At 41.5% G+C, this 13,309-nt stretch overlaps 1 protein-coding gene across 2 annotated transcripts in view; it reads left to right on the forward strand.

Annotated features, from left to right (window-relative positions):
* DNAAF11 (dynein axonemal assembly factor 11) overlaps positions 1-13,309 on the forward strand; it is a 75,593-nt gene that overhangs the window by 6,964 nt on the left and 55,320 nt on the right. For both annotated transcript variants that reach the window (XR_013824670.1, XM_079902183.1), the window contains exons 2-3: positions 3,184-3,351; positions 7,569-7,646. Coding sequence is in view for 1 of the 2 variants with exons in the window: in XM_079902183.1 (XP_079758309.1) it covers positions 3,184-3,351; positions 7,569-7,646 (246 nt within the window). In the remaining variant the exon portion in view is untranslated. The remainder of the gene's footprint in view (positions 1-3,183; positions 3,352-7,568; positions 7,647-13,309) is intronic.

A 13,309-nucleotide genomic window follows, 5' to 3' on the forward strand; every position in this document is an offset into this window, starting at 1 on the left:
GCACGGTAGCACCTACCATAGCCTGTGGTGCCCTTTCCTCTTTTGTTTATCTGGCAAATATCTACTCACATTTCAAGATCCAGCCCGGACTTCTTCTCCATGATGCTTCGCTTGACCTTCTTCTTGTCACTCAGTAGCATGGATCACTCCCTCCTTTGTACTCACTGTACTTTCTGTGTTCTTCTGTACTTGCCCCGTACACCCCGTCTGTGTTTGTAACAGCACACTCTGCGTGAGTGCCTCTAACAGTGTCATGGGATCAGGGTGTAGAGTGTGGCCACCAGCGCTCATGATAACCATGAGTCAGTAAGAAAAGGCAGGGCAGATGAGTGATCCTGTTGCTTAAAATGCCCATGGAAAACAATAAAAGTTCAGATGCTACAGGAAGAGATCTTCACCTATTTGTAACCCCTTCATTTATGTTAAATCTGTTTCGTATATGTATCCACTAGATCTTTCAAGATGTTTACAAATTCTGCAGAATCTGCCCGAAACATACATTACTGATTTTATTCTAATCCAGCAAGAAGGAGAGGGTTGTTTACAAAACATGATATAAAACCTGAAGGATGAACACTAAATTGTTGGCTTTGGGAGTTTCTAGAACCTCGTTCAATACACTGAAATCTCTTTCATAGTAAACACAACATGACAACCTCTAGTATTCCAGAAAATTCTCCTCTTGCCCTTTTCCCCCCCTACCCTGCAAAGTCATTTTATTGTAACTCCCTCACGTTATTGAGAACCCAGCCATATTAAGGAATTGAAAAGAAGCCTAGGGTAGCTCATCAGTTTTGGTTAAAACTTTGGAATCCACAGCAGAATTCTTTTAGGGAGATAAGTATGAATCTGTGGTTCTAATTGTTAGTACCGTTCATCAACCACCTCATTCACATATTGGTTATGACCTTGTATAGGTGAGACACTTCTCAGAGTCCATCTGAATCCTGTATTTTGCTGTTTGAATTTTTCCAAAATAAGGAAGTGAAAGTATATTTCATATAGTAAGTACCTTGGCATGTTCTTCTATACCATGTGATAGGCACTGTAATACCATCTGTCTTGAAATAGTCTTATGATGACATATTAATGCTTCCAAAGCCTTTTTAAGTCCCTAGAGTGCTGTCTTGTAAATGCAGTGCTGTATTATTTAGAGTAGGACTTTCTAAAGACGAACAGTGCTCCTTGGAGTTAAAGAATGTTTGGTCTAAGTTGCATAGTACATAAAACAACAAAATGTTTTCCCATTTCAAAGTCTGAAACACTATAATCTCCATACACCATGTAGGTATTCTGACACATTTCTTCTTGGGGACCCTGGTTTTTGCACAGATGTTTGCCATCACAGGTGAGGCAGTATTGTGTAACAGCAGTTTCCTGAGTTACACAATATGTAACTATGAAAACAATGTGCCACACAGCAGTTTGCTTAATATAGAAGAGTTCAGAAAAGGGCTGCTGGGAAATTCTAGACCTTCACAGTTCTACCTTCCTCTGTGATTCTCTTGATTTTCATTTAATCTATCCTCCTCGTGCGTAACTGTTGCTGTTGGGCAGACTTCCCTGTTGTGCTGAGTGAATCTGAGCCCCTCCTCTCCCACGTGTGTGTGTGTATGTGTGTGTGTGTGTAAATTTGTTATTTATGCCAACTCCCCCACCTTTCCCCACCCCTTTCCACTAATAGTGATTTTTATCATCTTAATTCTCATGATTAGGAGATATGGACCAACGTAATTCCTTCCTAATGTCTACATGCCTCTGCGTTTCCCTTGTCTTTCTTCCAAAGAACTGTCACTGCAAGCAGCCCCGTCTCCTACCACCGGAAGTAGCAGAGGGTTTAGCTAACTGCACACAGATGATGGAGTTCGTACATGTTTTCACATTGTTCAAAAAAGGCAAACTTCACTTTTAAGGATGTGGCACAGAAGTGGGGCAGCTGAAGGTGCTGTGAAGAACTTTGTCTCCGCTAGAGAAGCTTGTGCATTTAGGAAGCTTGAGAAATTTTGAGAGGCTCTTATTTCCTCACTTTTGGGGCAGTGGAGCATAGTGGTTCAGAGCACGTGGTCAGGTGCCGGATTCCTACACTTAAAACCTCGCTCTAGCACTTACTAGTGCGACCTTGGGCAAGTTATTTAAACTATCTGTGCCTCAATTCCTCATTTGGAAAAGATAAATAGTCGTTGTACATACTCACGTGTTAATACATGCATAGCATTTAGGACAGTGCTTGGCACCTTGTAAATGGCAGTAAATGAATCTTTATTATCTTGTAGGATGGACGTGTGACATTTCCACATTCCACCTAAAATGTGAGGGTTCAGACGGATTAATAATTTTTAATAGCACTGGAAAATACAAGTTTTCTCCATTGTCATTCCCTCCTTGATTTTAGTACATATTACAAAGAGGGTGCGTGTCCTGTTCTTGGCCCTCACTGTGGACCAGATGTTGTCTCCAGTACCTTGGTGCTACCATCATCTCATGGTCCTGGCCTGTGACATCAGACCAGCCCACTGCTACTCATCCCTCTTGTCAGGGGGGTGGGGACTCTCGCAACCCCTCCTCCTGCGAGCAGCTTCTTTCATGCCTCCTGGAAACGGAGCAAGTGCTTTATAAGATTGCAGTGCAAAATCTGTGGTGTTCCTCTCCTGTCTCTTCCACTCGAGTTAAATAAATACCAGTTGAATGAATGAATGAGCGAGTGAACCTTTCCTTATTGAATGGCTGTGGCTGTTGAATGAATGAATGAGTGAGTGAACCTTTCCTTATTGAATGGCTGTGGCTGTTGAATGGAGATGCTTTCATATTTCTGCCCTCTGTCAGCCCGACCGAGCCTCTCCGGAGCAGGTTTCTCTGTCTTGGATTACTTAGTGGGTCTCATCCAGTTCGACATGATACCACCTGAAGATTCCACGTTCTCAGGGTCAACTTGGTTACCATCCATACAGCGAAATGTGTGTAGATCCCAGTGTAAGAAAGACAAAATGTATCGTCACATCTTTCTTCTGAGTCACCCTGGAATCACAAAAACTCCCAGCAGGAGGAAGCACTCCTCTGATCTCTGTTCCTTTGAAAATGACTTGGGCCTGGAGAATTCACATCTAACTGCAAGGAAAAACCAATGCATTACTAACTTAATATTAATGGGGATGGAGATATAATATGTAACAAATTTTCTTTCAGTCACGGAAGATCTTATTAGACGGAATGCCGAGCACAATGACTGTATAATTTTTTCCCTGGAGGAGCTCTCCTTGCATCAGCAAGAAATAGAAAGACTAGAACATATTGACAGGTGGTGCCGGGATTTAAAAATCCTCTATCTTCAAAATAATCTCATTGGAAAAATTGGTAAGTCTTCAGGACTTTGTTCTTATGGTTTCTTTAACATTTTGAATGGGAGAATGTTGGCAAATGCAGTGTTATTCTTAGAGGAAGAAAAAGAATGACATGGAGGAATAGACGCAGCCATCTCTCAGTAGCTGTGTATGGAACCCTTCCCTGAACCTTTTCATGCCTGTTCCATCTCCTGGCCCTGGGCGTCTCCATCAAGGAATTGGGAGGACCAGTTGATGGCTGGGAGCACATTAGTTGACGTAGTCATTTAAAACCTGATTTTTAAAAAGTTTAAAAGGGAGGCGGATATAATCCAGGAGTTTGTCATGGCTTTACAGCATCACTCTGTGAACCTGAAAGGGTTCTGTGAGAGCTGAGTAAATCCTTGTCAGATCCCAGCCTGTGATAACTAGGTCTGCCATACGTATTGAGAATGTACATGTGCAAGGCATTGTGCTCAGTATTGGATATCGAGGGGGCTCCACAATTACACCCCTGCTTACTGCTCCAGTTTGGAATGAAATGAGAGGTAAAAACAGGAGTCAGGAGGATGGAGATCCAAAAATCAGCATTATAACTGATAAAAACTCTTTGGAGAATGTGGCTTAGACTTGCAGCCAAGTGAGATTCCTAATATGCCCCCAGAATTAAGCCTACCCACCACCCACTTACATGCAGAACTGGACAATGCAGGCTTCCCCTACCCACGCAGGCCCCCTGCTTTATGGCGGGAGCGGGTCGAGACTGTGTGCCCTCTGCCAGCGGGGAGATCCCAGACCCAGGAGAGAGGGTGGGATTGGGCATGCCCAGTTCCTTCTCCCAGTTCACCCATGAGGTAAGTGCGTCCTCCCCATCCAATTGCCACCTCCTCCCCCGGGAAGAATGAGTTAAGGGGACAGAGAGAAGAGAGACCTGTGGAGACACTCTTAACAGGGGATCCTGCCACATGGAAGCAGGAGGAGTGACCCCCAAACCTCAGAAAAGCTACAGTGTAGTTTAGTGGTAAGAGCAGGTGCAGGCCCTAATGTCAGGTAGACCCAGGTTTGAACCCTGCCTCTGCAAAAAACTAAGTCAGTCAACTTAGTCCCTCTGTGCCTTAGTCTTGCCATCTGTAAAATGGGAACAACAACATCTAACACACAGACATATTAGAGCTACATGGAACGACGTGCTTAGCTTTATGCCCGCTCATGAGAAAATAGCTGCTCTGCTATTAATATCATCACTTTCCCAGGGGCCCCAGGCTAGCCCCGTGGAGGTAGAAGCAGAGGGGAGAACCACACAGAGTTGGCGGAAAAGGGATGGAGTCAGGGTTGATGAGGCAGAGTGAGTGCCAGCCCCTGTGGGTTCTGACACTACAGCCCAGAGGCCGGCTCGTAAGATTATACTTTAACTCTCCACCGTGGCGGCGGTTCTCAACAGGGCCGCTTGGCAATGTCTAGAGACATACCTGGTTGTTGCTGTGTGTGTGTGTGTGTGTGTGTGTGTGTGTGTGTGTGTGTGTGTGTGTGTGTGTGTGTGTGTGTGTGTGTGTGTAAGGGGTCAGGGACATGCTAACAGTCCCAGGACCTCTCCCCCGCCCCCTCCAAAAAAGAATTACCTGGCCCCGAATGATAGTATTGCTGAGGCTGAGAAACTCTGCTGATGTAGTTGCCTCCAGCTTAGTGGGTAATTGAAAATTGGCTCTAGGGATACAAAAAGTCTGGAATTTGCATCATTTTTCAAGGTTTATTAAAATTCTTTCTTTTCCTTCAGATAATTATTTTTGGCATCTTGTACTTTACCAGAAATTAGAAACTCTGGCGCATTGTTCAATTAAAAAGGCTGTTATAGAAAACCACTAGCTTTTATGCATGAGAGCATTAAAGAGTTGTCCTAATTGTGCAGCTCTAAAAGAGTGCCCGAAATTTTCATCTCCACAGCTGGGTCCATCACAATTACTAATTAGTAGCATAGTATTTCAGTCCTTTTCAGAGCTGTGAGAAAGCTTAAATTTTTGCTTCCAAAGTATTCTTAAATTAAACACGCTTTTAAATCCTAATAATGGGATTTTTCAGTGCTACTCCACCCATAGGCATTTAGGCACTTTTTTAGCAAGTAAAACTGTTTCTCTAGGATTCAGACTCGCTCTTGGGCCACGGAGGTAGAAGTTTGCAAAACACCTGCCTTTCCTGAAGCTGTGTTCCTCACTGGGAGATCCAGGTGGGCTGTGGAGCCAGGCTTTGTTTAGTGGGGCTCCAGGTGTCAGCTGAGGACTGTCCAGGGTCTGTGAAAATGGGGCTCGGGCCTCACCCCAGACTTACTGGCTCAGAGCCTCAGGGGGTGGGCTTCCGGAATCTGCATTGGTAACAGCTTCCCGATGAGCCCCAAGCTGAACGCCTCAGAGCGGCTTGAACTGGGGGATGGGTTTGGTCCAGTACAAGTTTGTAGGTCTGGTTATAGAAGTTGGTGAGAACTCCTCCCAGGCTGGTTTGGCCGAGAACGCAGACTCCCTTCCTGCTGCCCAAGAAGCTCTGCATATTTTTACTTATAGAGCTTTGTTTTTTCCTGACCAGTTTGACCCATTGTTCTCGATTTAATTTAATTTAATTTAGGAAACCCTTACAAAACAAATATTAACTTTTTTTCTACCAGATGACTCTTGTCGCACTTACAGCGTTATACATAAAACGGAAGTGGAGAAGGAAAGGTATTTTATCGTGGGCTGGCAATTTTAACAATAATAGCTTTATGTATTTTTGTTCAGGGTATGTATAGACACTGTATTATAATCTTGGGCACATGGAGCTCTACAAGTCTATGACTGTCAAATGCTCAGATATGGCCTAGAGGAACTCTTGTAAACATCAGTATTACTTAGAATAATATAATTGCTGAGAGAAACTTTAGTAATTTATTCCACAATCCTCATTTAAAAAATGAGTAAACTGAGGCTCAGAGAGGTTAAACTGTTATTCTCAGGAGTTCTATGGAAAGAAATACATGATATTTTATAAATTTTAGGTGAAATATTAGTAGTGATAAGGGTGACGGTTATAAATCATCATGTTTGACCGTCATAATATCCCTGAAAAATGGTCCAGAGGAAGCATTATTTAAGTCAGCCTGCCCCAAATGCACATTTCTTAGCAGGGTTTTCTACATTCATGTCATCTTAGAAAGGACTCTTCTTTTAAAGTGTAGTGTAGTGATTGAGTGCCAAGCTCTGGAGTAAGATTTCCTGGCTCTACCACTTAACCTTGAACAAGTGGATTTATTCTCTGCACCTTGGTATTCTCATTTGCATAAGGGAGACGACAATAGTTTTAACTTCATAGGATTGTTATGAAGATTAAATGAGATAATACACAAAATGCTTAGAAAATTGTATGGCATGTAATAAGCACTCAGTAATGTAAGCTATGGTATTATTTACTGTTTTTAAAGGGCCCCACCCTTCAGCGATTCCTTGAGTTATTTATGCTTTTGCCTTGCCTATATGGCCTTTACATATTTATTAGAAACAATAATCCTGTATCAGGATGATTTTGGCTTCACGTAAAGGAAAACACAACTCAGGATGGCTTAGCAGTGAGGAAATCTAGCATCTAACCCAACTATAAGTCTAGAGATAGGCCAGTCTCCAGGGTTGGTTGATTCCTGCTCTATGCTCCACCAGTCACAGTGGGCTTCATCCTACAGCTGGTTCCCTCAGGTTTGCAAGATGACTATGAGTACCAGTAAAGATAGTATTTCCTTCCTTTTTAACATCCAGTAGGAGAAAGAGACAGGAAATCCGCAAGCATGAAATACAGATCATTCCTCCTCATCTGATTGGGAGTACTTGGTGTGCACGCCTTCTGCTGCATCACACAATCGCCAGGAGACTGCCACAGGCTGGTTGACTTAAGCCTGGGCTCCTGAGCTGTCACTAGCCAAGGACATGGGATTGCCACGTGCTGGGCCAGCTTAGTTAAGCCTAACCCCCCTGGAGTTGGAGCTGGGTAGAGACATGAGCAGAAATGGGTTGGTTCCATTAGGAAGGACAGAGGGAGAATGGATGCTGCGTGGGCAACCAACAATGTCTGAAGTACAACCCCTAATCTACCTACTTTCTGAGGTGCAGATTTGAAAAAGCAACATGGTTTTGACAACCATAATGATCCTTAGCTTCTCGTTACCATTTTCATAAGATTACATAAAAATGTCTTTTATCTTGAAGGTTAATTAATTCCATTCTTTGTATATTTCAGAAAATGTTAGCAAACTCAAGAAACTTGAATATTTGAATTTAGCTTTAAACAACATTGAAAAAATTGAAAATTTGGAAGGTAAGGGTTTTCTTCTTATAATTTATTGTTAATTAAACTTAGACTTCAACAGTATTGCTTAAACAATAGGTAGACTTTTCAAATTAACATTTTACATAAGTCTTATGTTTGTCAATTCTTGTTGTAAAAAGTCAAACGATAACAAGATACACAAATTCAAAAATGTAAGTCTACTTCACCCCTTCCTAACCCAGTTTCCTTCCCAGAGGCAGTGGTATTAATGCTTTGGTGTATAGAAGGTAGTTTTGTTACATTTTGCTTTGTATCAATGGGATCATACTATGAATATTGTTTTCAAAATGAATTTCTTCCATAAAATTACCTTGTTCTTCTGATCCAGGAAGGATGGGGAAGGCTGTCTAATGGAATGATTGTAGACTGAGTTATCCAACTATTGTTCTGCAGATGGACAATTGGGTGGTTTCTACATTTTGCTATAATAAGCATGGCTGCAATGAGCATCCTAATACGTTTCAGTCTGTGTACAGGTGTAAATATTTTTCTAGGATAGATACTTAGCAATGGAATTCCTGGGTTTAAATACGCATATTTTGGAAAATATTGCCAATTTGTTCTCCGAAAAGGTTGTATTGATATATACTTGTACCTATGGTCCACGTGAATACCCATTTTCCCCCAACTTCACTAGCGCTTTTTATAAGCAATCTATTTCTAAAGATTAGAAGACATTGTTCTCTAGTAATTTTTAAAATTTGCTCCTCACTTACTATTACTGATCTTCCATATAACCTTTCAGATGTTTATTGAATATTTCTTTCTGACGTGAATAACTACTTCATATCTTTTGGCCATTTTTCTTCATGTGCTCTTGTGCATTCCAGATATTAATACCTTGTTATACATGTTATAAATCTTTTCTCTTGAGTGTACTACTTTTATTTCAGTCATGATGCTGGTATTGTTCAGAAGTCTTACTTCTGAAATGAATATACTCCAATTTATCAATCTTTTTCTTTATGGATTCTTTATGGTTTCTGGATACAAATATAGTCCATATAAATTCTAATTTTAATAATTTTATTCTTTACATTTAATCTCTCTAATGTGCTTCAAATTTAACATGTAAATGTTCCTGAATGGAAATATTTGGACAATTTAGTATTTTGAAAACTGAAATATAATTTACGTATTATAAACTTACATACACCATTTTAAAATACACGATTCACAGGTTTTTAGTGTATTTGCAAGGTTGTGCATCCATCATCACTATTTAATTCCAGAACATTTTCATCACCTTAAAAGAAACCCCCGTATCCATTAGCATTCATTCCCCATTCACCTCCTACCCTAGCCCCTAACAACCCCTAATCTACTTTCTGTCTCCATAGATTTTCCCATTCTGAACATGTAATATAGATGGAGTCAAACAATACATGGTCGTCTGTTCTGACTTCTTTTTTTTTTTTTTTTTTTTTTTTTTACGGTACACGGGCTTCTCACTGTTGTAGCCTCTCCCCTTGCGGAGCGCAGGCTCCGGACGCTCATGCTCAGTGGCCATGGCTCACGGGCCCAGCCGCTCCGCGACATGTGGGATCTTCCCGGACCCGGGCACGAACCCGCGTCCCCGGCATCGGCAGGTGGACTCTCAACCACTGCGCCACCAGGGAAGCCCCTGTTCTGACTTCTTAGTCTAATGTGTTCAGGGTTCATCCATGCTGTAGGATGCATCAGTACTTAATCCTTTTTAGGGCTGAATAATATTCCGTCATATGGATACACCTCATTTTGTTTATTCATTTATTAGTTGATGGGTATTTGAGTTGAGTCCACTTTTTGGTTACTATGAACAAAGCTGCTATGAACATTAATGTACAAGTTTTTGCATAAACATCTGTTTTCAGTTAACTTAGTGCACCTAGGTATGGAGTTGATGGGTCCTGTGATAACTGGAATTGACGGGTCCTGTGATAACTGTACGTCTCACTGTTTTCAGGAACTGCTTTGGCAGCGGCACCAGCTTGCATTCCCACCAGCCGTTTACGAGGGCTCCCATTTCTCCACATCCTTGCCAGCACTTGTCATTTTCAGTTTTCATGTATTTATTTATCTATAGTAGCCATCCTATAGTGAGTGTGAAGTGGTATATCATTGTGGTCCTGATTTGCATTCGCCTAATGACTAATAAGTTTGGGCATTTTTTTATGTGCTTATTGGCCATTTGTATATCTTCTTTGGAGAAATCTTCTTTATTCAAAATCTTTGCCCATTTTCTAACTAGGTTATTTGTTGTTTGACTGCTGAACTGTAAGACTTATTTCTTTATTTTGAACGCTAGAATCCGATCAGATAAATGATTTGTAGATATATTCTCCCATTTTGTGGGTTTTCTTGTCAGCTTCCTTGTTGGTGTCCTTTATAGCACAATTTTTTCTTAAACAACTTTATTGAGGTATAATTGATGTACAAAAGCCTGCACATATTGAATATATATAATTTGTTGAGTTTGGACATATGCACACACATGTGAAACCATCACCGCGATTAAAACCTCTTTGTCTTGTTATTCTGGGAGGTTTCCTATTTTACTTTGCAGGCTTCTATTCTGTGCTGTTATTTTTTTTCGAAATGTCTAATAACACTTGGTGTCTGTTGATAACCACAAAGAATTTGGTTGATTAGGTGGCTGTGTGGGCTTATTCTGCAGTTGTGAGGTGGTGTTTCCACATCCAGCCTCTGGCCTGGCTGGCAGGGCCACTGTGGGCTCTGTGTGGGTGGGCAGGGGCTTGGGGCAGAGGCAGGCAAGCTCCTCTCCCCACCCCACTCCCATCTTCCAAGAGCTAAAATTAGGAGGACATTATTTAAGTCCTGTTGGATTTTAGCCTATTTGTCTCCTAGTGTAGACATCGGTATTTCAGGGGCCATCAAGGTCATGTATCAATAAAGGCATAAATATTCATCATACATTTTTAATGTTCATCCTCAAAACCTGAAATGTCACCACTGTCAAAGCCCCCAAACCGTCATCAGTGCTGGAACTGAGACGGTTCTTTCCATTATTGGCATTTTTCTGCATTAGAAATGGAGCCTTTGCTCTTTCCCAGCTACCACTCTCCAGCCCTGTTACCATATCCACATGTGAACAAATGAAATAACAAAATTTGCACTACCGCTTCCCTGGTGGCACAGTGGTTAAGAATCCGCCCGCCAATGCCGGGGACACGGGTTCGAGCCCTGGTCTGGGAAGATCCCAGATGCTGCGGAGCAACTAAGCCCGTGCACCACAACTACTGAGCCTGTGCTCTGGAGCCCGCGAGCCACAACTACTGAGCCCACATGCCACAACTACTGAAGCCCACGCGCCTAGAGCCCATGCTCGGCAACAAGAGAAGCCACTGCAAAGAGAAGCCTGCGCATCGCAGGGAAGACCCAACGCAGCCAAAAATAAATAAATTAAAAAAGAAAACTTAAAAAAAATTGCTCTATATCTATGTTTTTTAGTAGTGAAATATCTATCTATAATGTCAGAGAAATAATTAAAACTCTCATTCTCAGTTGGCTTGTTATTTTCATTAAGAAAGTAGTATCTGAAAGGAGGTGGAGAGTTCTGTTTTTGCGGTATGTGTCGGCCACCAACCACTAGAGGGCAGTATTGTCACTATCATCTTTTTGAGCTTTGAGAACTTGGTCCACAGTGGACACTTCTTCCTTTTGGTCCTCTGCCTTCCAGCTCTAATACGGATGCACCGGGCTCAGGGTCGTCTGAGGATATGTTTGGGGAGATGGGAAGTAGGGAGGGATGGGTGTCTTATCTTTTGGCAAATATGCACTTGTTGTTTAATTTTAAATGTTTGAGGAAGAGAGGAGGAAGTTGGATATATATATACTCAGCTCACATACTTGAGTAAATCTCAGTATAATTTAAAACGTAAGTTGGATTTTTCTTTGTTTGTTTTGCTGCATGGCAAAACATAACTGTATCCTTCTTTTTCTTTTTTCCTTGTTGTGAGTTCACCAAGATTTTTTTCCATCCCACCCCTCCTCTCCCATCCTTAAAACCTGGAAGGAGAGATGGGGTTTCTATTAGTGTCAACTCTCCCTCTTGGGAAATCAGCATGTTGGTTTCAGTGGCCTTTAGACCCCCGTGGGCCACTGAGCTCGAGCGTCACAGAACAGGGGCTGAAGGGTGGGACTCAGTTGAAGGAGGGAGGTTTTCTCAAGCCTGTCTAGTTCAGCAAGAATAGTTCTTTCAAATGGCAGATGTGGTTTAATTTCTTATGTGTAGGCCTAGTAGAAGAAAAATTAAGATTCATCACTTTGAAAAATGTAATGAACATTTGGAGGGTTCTGCATCTACAAAATTACAGCAAAATCCAAAAATTATATGAATTTTTGAGCTTGTTGGAGTCTTTCAAATGTCAGTCTTTTCTCATATGGAAGAAAAACATAATTAAAATATCTCTCAGAGTCTCCCAAAGTCAACTTAAGAAATACCAGGTAACCTGTATCTTAAGTCAGACTACCCCAAATATATCTTTACACTTCATAAAATCCATCTAACATTTTTTTTTGGCCAATGTAAAACAGACATACAGGCACAGAGATATAAACTTAATTATATTTATATGTCTAGTTTCATATTCATTCTTCATATAGTGGCTTAGTTCATTCACATCACTATGCTTTAATGACTGAATTATCAAATATGTTGATGTGCTTTAAATAACTCCTTATTGTTTGGTGCTTGAAGTGTTTTTAATTATGTTTGCTCTTGTGAATAGAACTGTTCTGAACAGCTTTGTACAAATTACCTGTTTCCAGTTGAGGTATTTGATTGGGACCTTTTCCTCCCCAATGAAATTCTGGATCAAGAGAAAAAAAAAAACCACTTAAGAGCCTATTTTGTGTATTGACAAATTGAATGCTGAAAATATATATATATATTTTTTTAATCTCATAACCTTTCCAACATATTTAAAATTTATTTTTGAAGATATGAAGTTTCTGAATTTCCTTCACCTGTGTAGCTGAGTCTGGAATATTATAAAAGTATTTATTTGTTCTTGTGCATTTTGGTTATTCGGCTTTTCAATAATTCATATTTTACCATAGTAACGCAATAGACAGTCTCAAAAGTCAAAGTGATATCTATACTCATGTTGAAGAACAGACCTCTTGTCAATGCCGCCAGACCCCCCAGTCCTGCCCCCTAGAGGCGACCGCCATCCACTCCCCTTCCTTCTTCTGCTGCATGTTTCCAAGTAACCTGCTTACACCAGGCGTCCTCTACTCTCTCATTTTAGGCATCGTCTATTGACCTCCTACGTGGCAGGTGCAGATTTTGTTCTCACTCGCTGCCCCGAGGTTCTTTATCCCTGTCTATCCGCCTTGCTTATGTTTTCGAGTCACATAACGGGATATCATAATGAGACACGGGATATGGGCCCATCTATGGTGACTGGTGTTTTGAATGAACGCTTTGTTGGGGGGAGTGGTCACGCTCACGTGCCTGCTGACCCACGTCTAACCTCTGGCCTTTCTTGCTCCCCCTTTCTCCTCCCACCAGAGGATGGCTGGTCTGGCTCTCTCCATCCATGTAGGAATTGCAGGCCTCAGCTCACCCCTCACAAGGGTATGACTACAACCGCTTGTGCTTAGAGACGCAACACTGTGTCCCACAGAGCTTTAGCGTGAGAGTTTTG

The sequence above is a fragment of the Stenella coeruleoalba genome, assembly GCF_951394435.1.
Source record: "Stenella coeruleoalba genome assembly, chromosome: 17".
Classification (NCBI taxonomy): domain Eukaryota; kingdom Metazoa; phylum Chordata; class Mammalia; order Artiodactyla; family Delphinidae; genus Stenella; species Stenella coeruleoalba.